Here is a 19,753-nt window from a genome sequence, read left to right on the forward strand (position 1 = left end):
ATGCACATTTTGCACAAAATCTCACCTTAATGTTACAGGAAAAAAATTCAAAATTTTTCAGATTTTTTTTGCTTTTAATTCTGTAATAATAACTGAGGTCAGAGATTGCTTTTGTCATTAAATATAGAATATTGTAGTAATTTGTTATGCCTTTCTGTTACAGATTAACTAAACTCCAGATATTGGAACTTAGAGAAAACCAGTTAAAAATATTGCCAAAGTAAGTATTGTGTAGTCTAGAAATTCCTACAGCATTTGTTTAAACATTAATCCATTGTACCTCTCTCCTAAAATCTGACATTTTTCTAGTCCCCGCCTTGCAATTCTTACTTCATCAAACAAGCCTAGGCTGATGGTGATGCAATTCCTTCTATTTCTATGAACAAGAGCAATGCTCAATATTTCCAACTGGGACTCTGGAGCTCCAAACAGGTTAGCAAAGATGTAAGAGGTCAGTGAAGAAACAAACAGATCCCAAAGATGGGATGTGAATAGCTGCCCAAAGTCATGAATATGCTATGGAGCACTGTAAAAGAAATCTTCCTCTGGCAGCAGAAATTGGTGGAGTTGCTGGGTTTGGTTGATGTAAGAAGTTTTGGTGGAGAATAAGAAGCTCTAATGATCGAATATTCACTATGCCCAGCTCATGCCAGGAGGCACTTGAATGCTGTAAGCTGAAGTGGAAATTGCCAGCTCTTCAGATACAACAGCCAGTTTTTTTAGTGGCTGCAACTAATTATAGGTGTAAGAGATGATCAAGGGTTATATTCTATTGGGATTCCCTTTTTAAGTCCCTAGATACTGTACTGTGGACTCTGTGGTATAAAGCCAGAACTCATATCTAGAATGACATGTACAGCATCAGAAAGTGTGAAGTTAGATCTTCAAAGTGTGAAGCATTCTGTGGTATAAATACTCTCAGTTCTATTCAGCTCTCTCTGCTATTATTAGTTTTTAGCAGAAAAAAAAATTAGAGGACATGTAATTTAGAGTGGTAGCTCTCTAAATTAAGTTGCTCCCAACTGACAAAGAGTAGCTATAATTAAAACTTAGAGCTAATAGAGATTTTGTTTATAAGATCACTCTGACCTTAATTGCCAAAATTAACACTAACAGTATGAATTACATGAAATACTTCTAAAATGTAGTTTACTGTGGTAGTGATGAGATGGTAATACACTCTTTAATGTATTTAAGTCAAATGTACCCTCTGTTGAAGGTGCTGGGAAACTTTTTTGTTGACGTTGTTTTCAGAGTTCTGTTCTCAATTCAAAACTGAACAGTAACTGTCATGAAGAGCTCCTCTCTTTCATAATAATTTATGGTACATGCTGAGCTGCCAGCTTTATTATTCTATTCTGGTACTCTTACAGAAGATACAACAGCTTTAGAAGTGTAGACAATTCAAAGCAGTTAATAAGATGCTAAGCAGTTAATAAGTAGTCCTAATATTTTTGCTATAAAATACCAATATATATCATGTTTTCCTGTGACTCTCATATTTCTAATATTATTACAGTAAATTTTTTCCTATTTGTAATAAGAAATGTATTTGGATAAATTCTGCAGCATCAAACTAGCCCTCTTTCTGAGTAAAACATGCACATATTTTATGACCCTAAAGTATGACTTACTTGAAATAATGTTAATCAAAATGGGCGATCAATGCCAACACACTACATCAACCTTCCTTTATGCTAAACTTTATGTGAAATATGTATCATTTTGTTTGGAGCTTATCCACAGCCAGAGACTGCAAGTGGCACCATTCTAATGCAAAACAGCTGGATGGAACTATTTCCACTGAAAGGAAAGCAAAAAACACAGAGGCTATTTTAGAGGCATTTTTCTGATGGGTAAACTGGGTCCAGTAAAAATATGGTGGTACTTTTTTCTCAATTTTTTAAGCTTCTATGGCCTAATTTCAATGAAAAGAGTAAACGTTTTAAAAGAAGCACGTTATTTGAGAGTATAATTACAGTGATGCAGGGCCCAATCTTGCCATCATGCACACTCCCCTTGAATTGTATGCCACTTGATATAAGCTGTACTGTTAACAGTGAAGCTGTCTGTATACAACAACAGAATTTGAGACATAATTTAAGCTATCTGATCCCTTAGTACTGAGCTGAATTGATGCCAAGTTTAATAATATGAATTACAGAAGAGGCTTTCCATTTATGGGAGGCATTATGCAGCTCCATGTCAAAGATGAAAATAGGTGTGACTCCATGATCTAGTTAATGTTGATTTCAACATAGTTTGGCATTGAATTTTCCTGCTACCATAACATTACTGGAAGCCTTGTTTGCATTTTGTCTGATGGTATTTCTCTATAAACAATACTGAAAAAGCAAGAAGATATTAGTCCTAGAAAACAGTGGTATTATGTAAACAGCAGGGAAAGGAGGGAATATTTTGGAGAATTGATCTTGCAAACATATTTGTGTTTTGTCATTGAGTGGATGTGTTCGCTAGATCACCGTCATTTGGGCATGGGAAAAAAGGGCCCCAAATCAGTAAAGCTAAGTTGTTTTCCCTGTCATTGTTACATAACATTGGTTTGCAAAAGCTACAGAATGCTATGTTGGATACTTCTAAAGGACTTCTGCAGCAGTGCTTCTGGGAGACTCTTTGGGGCAAATTTGTTAGGAAAGTACAGCACTAAAATTGATACTGGCATGGTCTCACAAAGCTTTGAGAGATCAATCTTTGGCAGGATTTCAGAGGGACTCAGGTAAGTTTAGTTAGAAATTGAGAAAGAATATTAGCTTACTGATATTCATCCTGTTAATTAGCTTCCAGAAATGAGTGAATTTGTTTTCTAGAGTCTTTTGAAAGTAGTATTTTCATGTTTTATTGGGTTTTTTTTCTTTCCTTCTCTAGTACAGTAGGAATGTTGGCTAGACACTTTCCTTCAAAGCCTGTGTATACTATTTGTACAGTGCGAAAAAGGCTTCTGCTGCTTTTGTCTTGGTCTTGTCTTTACCTACTTATGCTAAATTCCTTGTTTGTCCCTAGCTTAATTACTCCAATGTCATGAAAATAAAATTTCTAAACAAATGTTGAGTCTCCTTCTTGGAGATTATTTCATGAATAATAATTACCACATTAAATTACTTGAATTAAATATTACATTTTCCAGGATATTATTTTTGAACTGTATATTCAGAGCAACTGTAGATCTTACTGTATTTGAAGAGAAACTGAAGCTTTGAATAGCTGCATAGAGCATCTTGTGCTCATGCAGTTGTTTCTTGAAGAAATTAGTGTGATATTCTGACAATATACAAGATTTAGAAGCTCTTACATTTAATTTTTCCAGAAATTCATAGTATATACATAGTTGCAGTTTATATATTAAAGTTTTAGATACTACTAATTGTTCTGTGAAAATCTCTTATTAAATAACTACATAAATGTTTTTATATGAGGGATTCACACTCTCTTAAGAAATACTTCCAGGTAGAACTGCTGTTGACTGTGAAGTACCTGTTGTGACTGCAGGTGCAGTGGTAGATAATCTCTATGGTGTCCCCAAAGTTCACTTAAATAGAGGAAAAATGTTTCCAAAACACAGCTTGAAATAATTGATTTTACTTTTATTTCAGACATTGATTTAGTATTTGCCATAAGTTATGTTAAATACTGTTGATGTGTCACAAAATCCAATTTAATAATCTTATTGAATGAACAACTAGAGAAATAATTAGGGTTCCAAACCACATCACATGGAAGTAACATAGCAGCCTGGAGAGGTATAAAGGTTGTGTTGCATACTGTGTTTCAAAAGTGCTCTTCTCTGTTTTGACTGATCATTAGTCTTCCTTTGAGAAGAAAACATGTAGTTAACAAGCCTTTGACTGCTGAAGGGGCATATTGTGATTGGAGATGAAAAAGCTGAACCACTCAAAAGAGCAGATGCAGCACTGCATTACTTTTTATAATGAAGATTTTTTTTTACTGGTCTTTAGATTTTGCAAGTTCATCTTGGAGCCTCAAGTGTGTTGCAGTGTATGCTTTGTGTGACACTCAGCAGTCTGCAGGATCAGTAATATCTGCCTGGTTGTCCAGTGTTTGAAAAATTTCTCTTTAATTAGGTATTGTTCAGTTATAGAATAGCATTACTACTTAATATTGATTGCTAGATTTTTGTAAATCTGGAAGATTTGATGAAGTTAGTATTTTCTTAGACCTAAATCTTTATTAATCCCTTTCCTGTGCAGAACCATGTCCAGACTGACTCAGCTGGAGAGACTAGACTTGGGAAGTAATGAATTCACAGAAGTGGTGAGTTTTGCCTTAGTAAAAGAGCTCTGCATCTCTTAAAAATCTTCTTATCCTTTGATCTGGTATTAACAAATACAAAAACATAAACATCATCTTAAGAGTTCTGCTTCCAAGCATTATTTTTACCTTACACTACTTTATGGAGCCCGGTATAAAAATTAGGTGTGTGATCTTATATGAAAGAGTATGTTTTTACTCCATTTTAAAATAACACCGTGTTACATACTGTGGTTACTGTACTGCTAAATAATTAAGAGTAATATGTGTTTGAATTAGAGAAATAATTGTTAAGCTTAGAATAAATTCTAAACACTTGTTGATTATCATGTATTGAATGTTACAATTTTTTGCCTGTTTTTATTATTATGCACGATTTAGATTCAAGGGAAACTATATTAAATTTGAATGTTGTTCAAAGCAGTATTTACAGTTGAGGTGCTCTGGTTTTTCCTTCAGCATGCATTGACTTGTTTCCTGTTTGTGGTCTCACAGGCAAATATATCTTATATTTAAGGGTCAAATAACATCTCTCGGCTTTTACAAGTACTTTCCTAGGTAAAGGAATTGAAAGAGAAGTATAATGAAACTTGCTGACCTGCAACCCAATATAGTCAAGCCCTTGTGTGCCACTAGTAGAACATGCAGAGCTGAATATTTGCCTAGTGATATGGTTTGGAAAGTAGGGGAGTCTATTTAAGGAATTTTTCATTATTAGGTTAAACATCTAGCCCTTACCGTGACAGCCATATTCTCATCACAGGGTAGATATTTGTGTGGGCGCCTTAAACTAATGTTTAAATTACATCTTCTTCTTGGAAAGAGAGTTATTGGGAGTCAGGACTGCAACTTCAGCAGAAATCCTGTCTGTTTACTGTATAACAAAATTTACTTAGCATTTATCTGAATGTAGCTGTACTCATTAAGGTGCTGTAGTACATATTTTGTATTGCTTTCTCTGGAGGGAAGTTAAAAAGCATATGCAGCATTAATGTTTACAAAGAAGGGGTCTTTCCCTGATAAACAAGATGCTTTTAACAGTAAGTCGTATTGGAAACACAATCCCACACTTAATTTTATGGATGGAGTGGTTAGCTTGTATCATGGAGATGCTCACGTTGTTGATAGAAAAAATGAAATTAGTTTTGATTTTCCCCCAAACCAAAAAGTCACTGGGGTTTTTGAAAAACAGGTCCCCTGAGTTAATGAAATTTAAAGGTTTTTAGACGTCCTCCATCAAAACGGTACATGTAACATGTGCTTAGAGTGTGTGACTGTTGAAAAATAATACTTTCTGTAAAAGACATCAAACCAACATAAAGCATTTCTCTAGAAATTATTTGGTGCTGTGGTCAAGTTCTTCAAAGTTTTTGTATATCTGTTACATATTTTATTTTGAAAAGTGAGTTATCTGGGTTTTCTCTGATGAGAAAAAAATTTAAAAGTGGGTATAACAGCTACAGTAACACATTACTGAAATTGCAATAGACAAATCACTGGAGTTGGTTTTGCCATTCACTGGTGATTTTTCATAATATTTTTTTTTTAAATGGCTTCCCATTACAGCCTGAAGTACTTGAACAACTGAGTGGATTAAAGGAATTTTGGATGGATGGTAATAGACTAACACTTATTCCTGGGGTAAGTTCTTTTGATGTGTTAAACATACAGTATTTTAAACTACACAGGTACTTGCTTTGTCAATAATCATGTATGTTGAAGTTGTTATATAATTTCAGTGTTACTTAAAGCCAAAAGAATACGTGCCACTTGAGTGCTTAACTAGTCCACTTAGAAATTATCACTGATCATGACAACTGCATTCACAGTTTTTTGGTGGTTTTTTTTTTTTTTCATTGCAAGTTATATATTTCTCATCTAAAAATTATGTTGCAATTCAGGAAAACTAATAAAAATCTTAAATTAAATTTAGGTTTGAATAGCCCTTCCAGAAAGGGATTATTCTATGTTAGATAGCAAGCAGGAATATATAGGATAAATATGTTGTTTGGATTTTTACTGATCACAGTTGTAAAAAAGCAGTGCCAGTTCCAGTGCTTTGTAAACAGGGAGCGTAGTCAGTTCCTGAGAAAACAGTCTGACTTTGTATGGGTTCCTGACATCTTTCAAGATTACATGTGGTCCAGGGTGACCTATTATTAAAGTAGTTGAGAATCTGTGCTTAAGTTTAGCAAGCTAATAAATGAGTATTTGAAATTTGGGAACGCTTGGTTCATGTGGAATGGTAATACAAGCTTGTATTTTGGCTTGTTTCTTTCAGTTTAGTACAATTAGGGATTCATTGCTGTTTTTGAGGGTGCAGTTTTGCACAAAAGGCAAAAATGAGCATTAAAAGTCTACTGGAGCATAATGATGTCCTCACATTGTGTTGCTTTCTGAAGTCTGTTCTAAAGCTTCAATTACTTGATTCATGGTAACTAATCACACTGTTGAATGTGCAGAGGACTGACTTTAGAGATATGCAGAGCTACTGTGGGGTGTCTGTAAAAATATCAGCTGTGCTTATCCACACAAAATGCTTCATTTGAAAGTTTGTATATTGTGCATAAAATTGTATTTCACTACTCTTAAGTATTTTCCTCTGGCATTACACTTGAGAGGTCAAATCTGCTGGGTTTTTTGTTTTGAACTTGCACTTTCTATAATGCATTATTTTCTCTTCCTTTTAGTTCATAGGCACTTTGAAACAACTGACATACTTGGATGTTTCTAAAAACAACATTGAAGTAGTTGAAGAAGGTATTGCAGGTTGTGAAAGCCTGCAAGACCTACTGTTATCCAGTAATTCACTTCAGCAACTGCCAGAGTCTATTGGTTTGTATTTTAATGTATTTAATTTAATTAATGTTGTTAGAAGCCTGTAGTTCAGACACAGAGAACTAGAAAATACTAAAATGACATTCTAGATCTGTTTCTGTGCCAGTTCTTGATAAAGCTGTAATACATGACTGAATAATAACTTAAAATTGGTTTGGAATATTCTTTACTTTATACAGTAGTTTGTAAATGGATGAAAAACTGCTGTCTCTATCAGGAAAAAAAAAAAAAGTCTCCCTGTCTCCACCTGACTACCCAAATGGTTGACACATTATAAACTGGCAAACAAGTTCTGTAAGCTCATCTCCTTATTTCCTTGGGAGTATAGCACGATAGGCACACCAGGGAGTAGAGAAGATGTGGTGGCTTGCCTAGAATGTTGGATTTTTTTCCCCTCTGAATTTAAAGTTAAAACTCAGCTTAATGAACTCAAATGTCCATTTTTATTTACTTGTTCCTATTGTTATAGGTTCTCTGAAAAAGGTGACAACACTTAAAATTGATGAAAACCAGTTAATTTATTTGCCAGACTCCATAGGAGGGTAGGTATTTCACCAAAATAAGAAGTTGAATTGCCTTTCTGAACTGAATTACTCTTCTGTAACTGTGGCTCCTCTTTCGGAGTCCTTTTATAACTACTTTATTTAATTTTTTTCTACATGTTAATGCCTTAATACAATTTAAAGCAAGAGTTTTCATATCGTAGTTCTGCTTTGCAGCATGAATGTTTCTATTACTTAATACCAAAGGATGTATGTTCCTCACTTAATGCAGCCACCAATCTATAAAACAAAACTTGAGTGTAAAAGAAAACAGGGTATTTAAAGAGTCAATTAGCCTTCTGAAGCTGTTTTGGTTTTTTTGACAGTAATATGGAGATGGTAGATATTGCAAATGATTGCCCAATCTCAAAAACCTTGTAAAAAGTAAATATGAACATGTATTTATCTTTTGTATATATATATATGGAGAATTTTCAGCTATACTTTAGCAAGTTTTTAATATATATTTTGGTGTTCAGCAATTTAAAATAAAATTTGCAAATAATAGCAGAAATAATTGGCTCACAATTAAGTGCTGTACAAATGTACAATCTTCCAATTAATTTTCATGTATTTTAATTAATATAGCTTACCTTTTGTTGTCAGAGTTTACAAAGTAGTGCTTCACTACCAGATTCTTAGGTTCACGGTCTGTAACTCTTGAAATTCTTTGCTTGTTCAGAAACTGCACTCAGCTCTAATTTGACCATGATCTATCCCATTCTGAATGTTTTTAATGCCTTACACTGGCATGTTGTCATGTAGTACACAAACACTCAGTGTTGCTGGCCTCACTGTTTTCATTGAGGACAGTGTAAAGGAGATTTTAAAAAATCAAGCAAGCTTGAAACAAAACCAAAATACCTGCAGTCAACTAACAGGAAAAAACACCCACTGTGAAACACATTTTAGGCCCTCAATAAAGATTCTTGGATTTTAAATCCTTAGGGTTTATTTTGAACTGCATTTGTGATTAATAATTAATAGTGATAGTCATTTAATTTCAACTGCAAGTATTCAATTAATGTTGGATTAATTAATCTGTATAGAGAAATAATTTTTATTTTTGCAGGTTAATATCAGTGGAAGAGCTGGACTGTAGTTTCAATGAAATTGAAACATTGCCTTCATCTGTTGGGCAGCTTTCAAATATTAGAACCTTTGCTGCAGATCATAACTTTTTAACTCAGCTGCCATCAGAGGTATGTATTTAATTGAAAGTCTGTAAAATGAATATTTTAATGTGTTTATATAGTCTGTGCAACTTGCACATAACAAGTTATTAATTTTTGAGTGGATTTTCTTTGTGTATCTTTTTAAAGGAGGATGTATACAAATATACAAGTTTATAAATAATGAAATTTAATTTTTTTAAGCAACAAGTATGAATTTGTTGCTATGTATTGAAACTAAAAGGTTTAGTATGTAAGAATAAACTTTCAAGGCAAAATAGCCTCAATACTAATTGTTTTCATATTTATGTTGCAAAGATGAATTAATTCTTTTTGTGTATTTTTTCTTTTTTTAGATTGGAAACTGGAAGCATGTAACAGTATTGTTTCTGCATTCTAATAAGCTTGAATTTCTCCCTGAAGAAATGGGCGATATGCAGAAATTAAAAGTCATCAATCTGAGTGACAATAGGTTTGTCAATGCTTTTAATCAAATAGAAGTTGTATAAAATGCAACAATAATCTAGAGGGATTGTTATGAATACATTATGGCTATCTCTTCTTATCTCACACGTAGCTCAGAAAGTGACTGAGATGTATTTAATGTATTATTGTTATATTCTGGATCTTGCAGCTCCATTGTACTAAGCTGTCTTAATATTAATGACCTGGCAGATGCACTGAAGTGCAGCTTTACTTGTTCATTATTGTTAGCATCTGTTTTTCCAGGGAATTACTTGGTTACTTTCATAAAACTTTTGATTCTTACTTAAAGATTAACAGCTTCTTGAATTTCCTATGAAGCACCCAACAGTATCATAGGATAGTGTAAAAGACCTCGGTGTTCTGCACAGGGGGGAAAAAGTTGTCTTTTATTAGAGATGGCCATTAAAAATAGACAAAATGTTTAGCTTCAGGAAATTGATAGTTTATACAATTGAAGTAATAGTGGGAGAGAGAAATAGCAGAGCTCTCCCTCCTGTTCTATCAATCTAGCTTCTCTGTACTCTGTCTGTAGCTTGATTTATCCCTTTATGCCAGAGCACCCATTAGGCATGACCGCCCAGACCCCATACATGTATTTTTTAGAAAAAAAATTATTTTCAGGTATAACACATTGCCATCATTGGCATGTATATTGACAGATAAAATGGTGAGGATTCAGATTTATTAATTTACATTAATTGTCTTTGTATTCAAGTCACCCAGTTGAGTTAAATTCAGGTTACAATGTCAGTTCTTTATTTTAAGCTACTTGCTATACTGGGCAGATAAGTTTTTCTTGTTTGGTTGGTTATTTTTAAAATTTCAATTTAAATTAATTCTGTAGCCTTTCAAGTGTCACTGTTAAGTTAACTTGATATGAAAATGTCCTTTTAAAATACTTTACAGACTAATGCAGGATTGTTTAATGTCTTAACAGTATGTCTAAATGTACTTACCTATATTCTTGTAATTTGCAGACTAAAGAATTTACCATTTACTTTTACAAAGCTGCAACAACTCACTGCTATGTGGCTATCAGACAATCAGGTAAGGAGTTTTTAATATTGAAAATAAATTATTGTTACTTCATTGCTAATGGGATTGACAAGAACAGAGCCATCTGCTAAATGAGGAGACCTAGTACTGTGTAGATCAGTACTTTCTTGACATTACTATGTCAATTCTCCTTAACCAACACAGAGCTTTCCTGTCTCTGGAGGCTCATAATCCTCAAGAAATTCTGTGGTGAGGAAATGGAATTTAACAGATATTGAAAAGGTTTTTGTTTTTGTTGTATTTTCTCTGGGTTCTTTAGGATTTTTTTGGGATTGTCTTTGTTTTGTTTATTTGTGGTTTTTGATTGCTTTTATCTTTTTTTTTTTTTGGCTTTTTCCTTTGGGTTTTTGGTTTTTTTTTTTTTTTTGTGGGTGTTTTTTGAGGTTTTTTGGGGGTTTTTTTGTTTGTTTGTGGGTTTTTTTGTTTGTTTTGGTTTGGGGATTTTTGTTTGTTTGTTTTTGTTTTGTTTGTTCAGGTTAATTTACTCAGGTGAGTTTAGTGCTTGATAACCTTGAACTTGAACATCTAAACATGTAGCCTGCTGTTGCTTTCACAGCTATACCAGCAGGGAAACTCAGCATGCCTGGTTTTGAGCTAGGTTTCTTGCCACACCTTTGAACTGTGTGACTGTTCAACTTTGAAGCTCTTAAGCAATAACTAGTGTGTTTGTATTTTTCCTTTTTATTAAAGTCCTTGATATTATGCTGATTTCTGGAGGGCATTAAAGTCTATAGGGTTGTCAGAAATCCACTAGCCTCAGACGTTCACTTTTACTAAAACAGTAATTTCAAGAATCTTCTACCTTTCCCTGTAAGGGTTCAATCTGGTCTCAAAATAAAAAGACAAGGATGCTGAATTTTTCTCTTTATATGATTATCTGGAGTTTTAGATAGCTAAATATATCTATGCATTTCTGATCAGTATGCTTAGTGGTGAGTATCAAAAAGAAACTGGGTTACTTTTTGACTATCTAGTATTGTCTTTTCACAAAAGAGGTTGCTGAGTTTGTCCTCAATCAAAAAGCCTGTCAACAGTCAAATACAGACATAGTAATGTCTTAATTTTGTGAAAATTATTCAGAGGATAAATGGTTTAATTCAAGGGAGAGTATTCTTGAAAGTCATGGGACAGGCATGCTCTGTGACATGTAGGTCATATTTACTTTTATATATATATGCATATATATTCTCATAACATAGCCTTCTTTCATTTACTTTCTAGTCTAAACCACTTATCCCTCTTCAAAAAGAAGCTGACCCTGACACACAGAAAACAGTACTTACTAATTACATGTTCCCTCAGCAACCAAGGACTGAGGAGGGTAAGGAATTTCTGAAATTACCTGTCACAGTGGTCTCTGTTGAAATTAATAATGGGAAGGCTTCCTGCTAATATGATTTTCATTAAATAATGCTTAAATACTTAAATGCTTAAAGCTTGGTGTATACTTGCAAGAGATGATGAGTTGTGTCTGATGACTGAGAAGAGTAATTTAATGAGATTTAGATGTTCTAGATGAAATTCTAGATCAAACTGTTTCAGTGAGTAAAGTGAGAAATGGACTAACAGGAACATGTGGTTATTGCCACTCTCAGTATGACCACCTCATTACTTCCAAAAGAGCCTAACGGTTTGTGGTGAAATTCTCTTACACAAGTGTTAGCTTCAAACTGACTATTTTAGCAAAATGTTTCCTTCATTAACAAGTATGTACTTTTTGAAAAGTACATAGTATTCCCTGGTTTATTTTGAAATTAAAAAAAAAAAATCAGTCCATAAAAAGCACATTGTTCACATGTAATTTGAACTGGTTTTATATAAGGTTAGGTTCCTGGCTTTTGGTCAGGAACTCATAGTGATAGCGAAGTTTATTATAATATTTTCAGATGTGTTAAAATTTTAAGTTTACCCAATAAATGCAGAGTAACAAATATTCCATTGCACTTACGGAGCCCTAAAATTAAGTATTTTTCTATGTCAGATGTAGAAGTGGTTAATACAAACAGTCTTGGCATTGCTAGTAAAGGATATAAATTTCCTGGGTGGTAGTGGCAAATTTATTAGACTATTTGTCATGCTAAAAGTAGAACCTGGCTGATGTAACACCAAGGCATGCTAAAATAAGAGACATTAGGTACCTGCAAGATTTTTTTCATCTCTTGTAAAATTAAATATAAAACACTTGTCTCCAAAGTCCCTGTCAAGTAAATTAGTGCTACAAAATCATACAGATTAATTTAACCTTCAGTTTTAGATGCTTTTATTGCTTTAGGAATAGTAAGATAGGATTTTCTTACTAAGTCATTCTTAGTTTTCATTTTTAAATTTTCATTAAATTAAATCAGATTAATGTTTTTACCTGTGCTTAATAATGTTAAGCAGTGATAAGAGGCTATATAAATCTATACAAGTATAATCAATGTTTATATACATATGCAAACAAATACATTATTTCATATTTAAATATAAAATAAAACCACTTAGCAGATTTCTGCTGAAAATTTTCAAATGTGAATCTTAAGACTGGTGTACAGCTAAGCATATGATTTTCTCTATAAAGATAGGGATTTTTCTAATATGAAAGTACAGTTAGATTCATAAAGCAGTGATATTGCATGCAATCTTCAATTAATGATGCTGCTAAGCCTTTCATCTTTTAAAAAGAATGAATACAAAACACCAATCCCACTAAAGAGAAAGAAAAAGAGTATATTTTGTTTTACATAATGTAGCCTATTCTTATATGAGCTTCTTTGGTTTTTTTTTTCCAGTTATGTTCTTATCTGATAATGAAAGTTTCAATCCATCTCTGTGGGAGGAACAGAGGAAACAGCGTGCTCAGGTGGCATTTGAATGTGATGAAGACAAAGATGAGAGAGAGGCACCACCTCGGGTTAGTAGTAAATTTATTTTTGCATACATGGTGCTTCCCTCCCTCTTACTTCCACGCTTAATCTCAGCCTTTTCCTTACTTTGGTTATGGGTTTCACTCTGCTGAATAAATCAAGTCATCAGTTTAGAGTATCTAGCAGGATTAACCATTATAGTTTGGATTTTTTTGTTGTGTTTGCTTTTAGTTTTGGTGTTATTTGGCCAGATAATTTATTTGGCCAGATCATTTTCAACAGGGCACAAGGGAAGAGCTCAAGCTGATACTTAGTAGTGTAGGGCCTAACTAGGATGCTACCTGAGTAATAGTGCTGTGGAAAACAAGTAGGGAAACCATGATAAATCTTGATTTTAAGTGTATTATAGTTGTCTTAATCCTTGCTTGGAATAATTGGACATGCTGGGGGAAAGGGAGTGAAAGTATTCATAATCTTGCTTGGTTGTATAATCTTATGTGTACCTCAGTGCCGGCAGACTTGAGTATCAAGGTATTCTAGAGTACTCAGTGTTGTGGCCTAATTAATTATTTGTTTTAAAGCTTACATTTTAGTTCTGACATTTAAATAAGTGTAGAACCTTATTGCCTTTTGTTACACAGGAGGGCAATCTGAAGAGATACCCAACTCCATATCCTGATGAACTGAAGAATATGGTCAAAACAGTCCAGACAATTGTACATAGACTAAAGGATGAAGAATCAACTGAAGATAGTGCCAAGGAGTCAAAACGAGAAGTCCAGACAGTTTCTGTAAAAGATGTGGGGGTAAAGGTTAGAGATTACATTATCTTCTGGTTTTGCAAGAAATTCCAAAGACTAAATTGTCATTGATTCCTTTTAATTCTCTTCTCCCTTCCCTCTGACGCTTTAGAAAGAAAAATTGTTAGATTACAGAACCAGTTTACCTTTTCCCCTCCTAAGGAGATCTGTAACAAACATCTGGTTTGAAGTAGCAGTCTGACTCCTGCACTAAGAACAAGAAAAGTGACCTAATTCTCAGGCACATACAAATTGTGGATGTGCTGCCTTCTTTGGTTTCTGGAGGATGGCATCTCTGATCCTCTTTCATCTGCAGACTTCACAATGAAATTTGGATAATCTTGAAGTTTTTTGGTGCTCATGGCTGAAAGCTTTGTGTGGTAACAAGCAGTAATAGTAGACTGGTGAAAGTGTCCCAAGTCTCTTAAGAGCTTGATGCAGCATGGTAGAAGATAGGACTACTTTTTGGTGCTCACATAGAATCACTGCAGGTATTGGCCTGTTTTTTTCATATGACTTACACATATTGAAATATAATGGTATATATTGACACCAGTAAGGATAAGAGTCAGACTGACTGACACAGTGTAGAGACTGTACCTTAGTTATCTATGGTGTTTTCTTAGCATTTTATACCGGGTGCATTCTGTTCTTTACAATTTCAGAGCTCAGATTTTTCCATTCCATATTTTCCCAAAATATATAATGCTGGGTCTGTATGTTGCTAAAAAGGTTTCAGGATGCTTTCTCTGCTAAACGCTTAATTTTGTAGACCTCAGAAGTTGGTTCAATAAAGAACAAAGCCGATGAGAGAAAGCAATATTCAGCAGGAAGCTCTGTGCAGAAGCCTAGTGAACCAGAAGCTGAGCACAGCACTGCAAATTCACAGATGACTGCACTTGTTAAAACCTTGCAGAACACGAAAACAACTGTCAACCATGAGGACATGCTTGAGGTATGGCATTGCTATGAGCATTATAGGAGTTAGAAATTCTGCTGGTGTTGTACTGAATTTGTTCTTCTGGGAGATGAAAATTTCTGTTGACAATAGAAGAAAATTGCCCTCCATAAATGTTGTAAATTCAGACAGTTTTCAATACAGTACTTTTCTTGCTTCAGATTATATTAAGTAAAAGTTGAAACAGCTAATAAAAAGTTCATAATAAAGCATGCATGCATTTAAAGAAAAATAATGCAAACTCAGTTAAAGCTTGATATACACTGTGAAAAGACTCATACTTCTGTAGAATTCTCTAGTTGTTTGACTGTCAGTACTTCACTAAATAATCACTTTTAATTATTGCTAAAATGAGGAAATGTCAGTAACAATAAAATGTTTGTGTCCAAGTTATTATGCACATGCATTTCAAATGAAAAGTGGAAAGGGATTTTAAAAATATTTACTCCTCTGTATTTACTAGTAAGCTGTCAGGAATATTACTTGGAATATACTTAGTATGGTCTTTCCCTTACAGTGAAGGATTTTAAACTTCTCAACTTTGGATCTCTGTATCAAACGCCATGAATTTATATATTTAGAAAATTTTGAGATTGATTACAAATTTTGGAAGTAGTCATTCACTCAGTTCACAGTCACAACCTGTGAAGTACTTTTTTCATAATTTCACAAGTGATTTTTTTTTGCCTGTGTGGTGTAAGCCGTGGAATGTGCCTATATCATACAGTGAAAAGACTTGAGTTACAGGCAGTAGTGGCTGTCACTGGCTACTTCCCCACTAGTATGTTCCTGCTTCTACATTCTTCCTGAAAATACTGGTATTGACATTTTTTCTTTAATTTTAAAATGTGATTTCAGAAGATCATAACAGTTGTCTAATGATAGTAATTCCCTTGTTTGAATGTATTTCCTTATTTCCTGCTGGTAACACTGTTGCAGAATCCAGATAGCTAAACTTTGCCTGTGTGTAAGCTTTTCATTTCGACATTGATTACACTTATATGTCACATCCAAGAGGAAGGGCATGTGGTTGATATAGTGAACAGGTTGGTTGTTTGGATTTTAGAGAAAAGCCGATGGATTTTTATTTTTTATTTTTAATTAGGACTGATGTAGCTTGTTTTTTAGGTCTCAGTCAAGTTTGTCCTTCCTGCAGACATAAGAACTGGCCAGATATTTGGTATCATGAGATGATGCTCCAGTAGGTTCCATGCATTAAGTGTTCCAAAACAGTAAGAAAAGAGAATATTGGTAGGCTTTCTTCGCAATTTGTAACATGGATTTTGTAGCAGGAAGCATGTTTACTAGAAAGAAATTTCTGCTTTGAGGAAAGGTTTGTTGGGGATTTGTTTTTTCAAAATATTACTGAAAACAATTGAGTTTTGAAGATAAGTTATTATTGGGCTAGCAGTAGGATATTACAGTAGGAAGTGAATCGTGGCTCCTCTTGCAGCAGCTTTGTCTATTAATCTCTCTCATAAGTGCACTGAGTTCCATTTTTTGGTTCAGAACTAGTGAGTACTAGCTTAAATGTGTTCAGTATTGCTTTTTGTCTGCCATTGCTCTTGAAGTTAAGTAACTTCTTTTCCTTTTGGAATTTACCCCTGGCAAGCTACCTTTACTCTGTTTCTGTTAGCTAGATTAGGCAAACCAAGCTCCTTCAGTTTTTTCTCACAGTGTATGTCTCCATTCCTAGGATTGACTTGGTCATGGCTACTTTATAGCTCTCTTTTTTAAAACCAGTACCCAGCTGGTCAGTCTGCAGTGTTTGCTGGTTCAGTGATCACTTTGTGACTTGGACTCAACTGGATGTTCTCTCCAGTCCTAGAATGAAGACTTCATCTGCTTGTTCCAAGAGTGTCACCCACAGAGTTCAGCAGTGACAATGCAAGTCTGAAAGTGCTGCTTCTTAAAGATAATTCAGTTGACTTGCACTACAGATATGCTACAGAGTTGTTTTGCTTTGCCTATGTTATGTGCATAATTTATCTTTTTACCCCTTTATTGTTTAGTGAGTGATAGTTTAGCATTTACTCGCCTTTGAAGTGCTCTTCAAAATAGATAGCATAATGCTGTTTTTCCTTTAGCAGGAGTCAGAAGAACTCTCCTCTGATGAAGAGATGAAAATCGCAGAAATGCGACCACCACTGATAGAAACCTCCATAAACCAACCAAAGGTGGTAGCCCTAAGCAACAGCAAAAAAGGTAAGATACCATAAAAAGCATTGAAAGTGTTTTGTGATTTTGATAATTTCTTGACTCAAATAAATGTTGTTAGCTTTTCAAATTAAATTAAGTAAAAGTAGGCTTAATTTTTATATTTTAAAAAGATTTTCCTAGCTAAGCAATGAAAGGGGGGAAAATTGCATATACTGGAATACATTTCTTGATTCTTGTAGTTTAAATCAGGCAGGAAGAGAAGGGGTGTATGTTTTGGGCGTTTTAGAGCTTGAACACACTCCTGATGTCCTTAAGAAAAGGATTGCAGACAGTGGTATTTATATTAGAAATATTCTTTATCTCTTCCTTCACCCAGATTTTGTGAATCCTTGCTGCGATAGGCAGATGCTATAACTGCTGCTATAGGCAGCAGTATCACTTATTTAAATTTCTCTACAGAAGCTGTGCTCTCTTCCTAAAGTTTAAGAATAATCCTTTCTTGTGAAAACTCTTTCTCCAGAGTTATTTCACTCTTTTATTTTTCTTTGCTCCTCTAGCATGAAAATTCTGAATCTGTTTTTCTTACTAGCTAAATTTTACATTCTCTGAAATAGACATTTGGTCTGGGTAATCATTTCCTTAAGAGTAAGAAATGGCCTAGGATTCAGAGAAAACTTGATATAGAAAGAAGATAGGAAATAATATTTTGAATCATATGATATCCAAGTCTAGTACTTCCAGGACAAAAGGCTTTTCTGGACATTAGATGTAAAAAGGTGAGATTTGATGAGGAAATCCATATGGTGGAAGCAGGAAGAGTCTGCTGAGGATCACATACAGATGAAAAGGTGGACATCCAATGCTTGGATTTTTTTGTCTGACTAAAGTACCAGGTCAAAACTTCTTTCTTGTCCCTGAAGATAGGCATTAGTTCCACAAAATATATGCTTTTGGCATCTGTAACTGCCTTGAAGCAAAAATTTAAATGTATTTGCTTCTACACTCATGTCAGAATCCCAGCTGCCTTGAATTCCCCCAGAGAAATTATTTTTATACGAATGTAGTATGTAACTATGCATACATTATGCAAGAATCAATGTGCACAGGGGTAAATTACTCTGAAAATGTTGTCCTAAGGGATCTGCTAAGCATGGGAATGCATTGATTTCAAAATCTGCATAAGAACATTTTTCATTGCTGATTTTTTACTTTACCTAAAAAGCTATACAGAGCTTATCCAGTGATCTAGATAGTTCCAGAGGAAACAGTTGGTCTAGTAAATAGCTTTAATAATGATAGAATATTTAAAATCGGGAATGGTGTACCCTTTCAAAATACTGCACGTGAAGCAGTGTGCTTTGTTTTCTTAGAAGCCAGTAGACTCATGTAATGGACAATTCTGAAATCCATATGAAATATGATTTGGTAGATATTTTAAGGGGGTATTCAGTAATATAGCACTCGTGTATGACAAGGGAAATGGAAATAAAGCAAGAATTTAGATTTAATTAGCAGATAAGGCCTGTTTACATTAGGCCAAATATTTTTAAAAATAGGAACTATTTCCAACAGTATTTTGTAGGTTTAAATGAACTTTGCAAAGATGTTAGCTTACATTTTAGTTTCTGGTCATACGAATTACTGAAGAACAAGAGGCAGCTTCTAAATACTATACATACATATATGAAATTACTGTTAATAAGATCTGTGTATCTAACGAAATTGACACATTTTTATTTCAGATGATTCAAAAGATACTGATTCCTTATCAGATGAAGCTACCCACAATAGTAATCAGAATAACAGCAACTGTTCCTCTCCTTCTCGAATGTCAGATTCTGTTTCCTTAAATACTGACAGTAGCCAAGATATTTCTCTCTGTTCTCCTGACAAAGAAACACATGCTGCTGTTCTATCCAAAATCAGGTTTGTAAGATACTGTGGATCACTAAGAAAATACATAAGAAAAATGTTACTTAATATTTTATATGGTGCTCCTTCCTTTAATTCATTCATTTATCATTCATTAAATATTTAAAATATCAGCGTTTGATAATAGGGTTAATAATGTTCTCTTAAGGCTAATAAAGTTCTCGAAAAAAAAACTTTCAGAGACTAGCTTTAGTATACAATATGTGGGTATACAATACATATTATAATAATATTATATATACATATAATAATAATAGGGTATAATAATTTTATATTTTTAAGTTTTTATCCCTACAAAATACATCAGTATGCTGTTTAAAAAGCTCTGTGTTTTTATTTGCTTAATTTTGAAATTCAGTTTGATTGCTGACATGACTATTAAAGGTTCTTAAAAACTTACAAAGAATTACAGGTTGTTACTCTTCTATGAGTTTTAGTTTAAAAGTACCATTTTTCATAAAAACTGCTAATACAAACAGGAAGATTGTCCAAAATGGAAACTAAAATAAATTAACAAAAAAAGTAAGTTGTTATCACTTTGTACTTGAACCTTTTGAACTGGTTTTAATTATTCTTGTTGAATTTAAACAAACTCCTGAAGCCACGTGATGTAAAAACATTTCCCAAATGAGCTCTCTATATTCTGTTTCTTCAATACAAGATAGCAAATCGCAAA

At 33.8% G+C, this 19,753-nt stretch overlaps 1 protein-coding gene and 1 long non-coding RNA gene across 14 annotated transcripts in view; one reads left to right on the forward strand and one right to left on the reverse strand.

Moving 5' to 3' along the window:
- Positions 1 to 19,753, forward strand: part of ERBIN (erbb2 interacting protein) — a 116,366-nt gene that overhangs the window by 76,880 nt on the left and 19,733 nt on the right. For 7 of the 12 annotated variants that reach the window (XM_085567730.1, XM_021534395.3, XM_021534393.3 and 4 more), the window contains 14 exons: positions 164 to 220; positions 4,227 to 4,290; positions 5,854 to 5,928; positions 6,978 to 7,122; positions 7,595 to 7,667; positions 8,740 to 8,869; positions 9,196 to 9,311; positions 10,303 to 10,372; positions 11,603 to 11,702; positions 13,153 to 13,274; positions 13,869 to 14,039; positions 14,800 to 14,982; positions 17,073 to 17,190; positions 18,888 to 19,071. In XM_085567730.1, coding sequence (XP_085423856.1) covers positions 164 to 220; positions 4,227 to 4,290; positions 5,854 to 5,928; positions 6,978 to 7,122; positions 7,595 to 7,667; positions 8,740 to 8,869; positions 9,196 to 9,311; positions 10,303 to 10,372; positions 11,603 to 11,702; positions 13,153 to 13,274; positions 13,869 to 14,039; positions 14,800 to 14,982; positions 17,073 to 17,190; positions 18,888 to 19,071 — 1,608 coding nt within the window. The remainder of the gene's footprint in view (positions 1 to 163; positions 221 to 4,226; positions 4,291 to 5,853; positions 5,929 to 6,977; positions 7,123 to 7,594; positions 7,668 to 8,739; positions 8,870 to 9,195; positions 9,312 to 10,302; positions 10,373 to 11,602; positions 11,703 to 13,152; positions 13,275 to 13,868; positions 14,040 to 14,799; positions 14,983 to 17,072; positions 17,191 to 18,887; positions 19,072 to 19,753) is intronic. The other 5 variants (XM_085567732.1, XM_021534396.3, XM_021534400.3 and 2 more) reach the window with 1 other exon arrangement.
- The window catches only part of LOC146763854 (uncharacterized), a 33,845-nt gene continuing 27,362 nt past the window's right edge, over positions 13,271 to 19,753 (reverse strand). For both annotated transcript variants that reach the window (XR_014951597.1, XR_014951596.1), the window contains exon 3: positions 13,271 to 14,016. This is a non-coding gene — a long non-coding RNA (uncharacterized LOC146763854). The remainder of the gene's footprint in view (positions 14,017 to 19,753) is intronic.

Source organism: Lonchura striata, chromosome Z (assembly GCF_050655825.1).
Source record: "Lonchura striata isolate lonStrDom1 chromosome Z, ASM5065582v1, whole genome shotgun sequence".
NCBI lineage: Eukaryota > Metazoa > Chordata > Aves > Passeriformes > Estrildidae > Lonchura > Lonchura striata.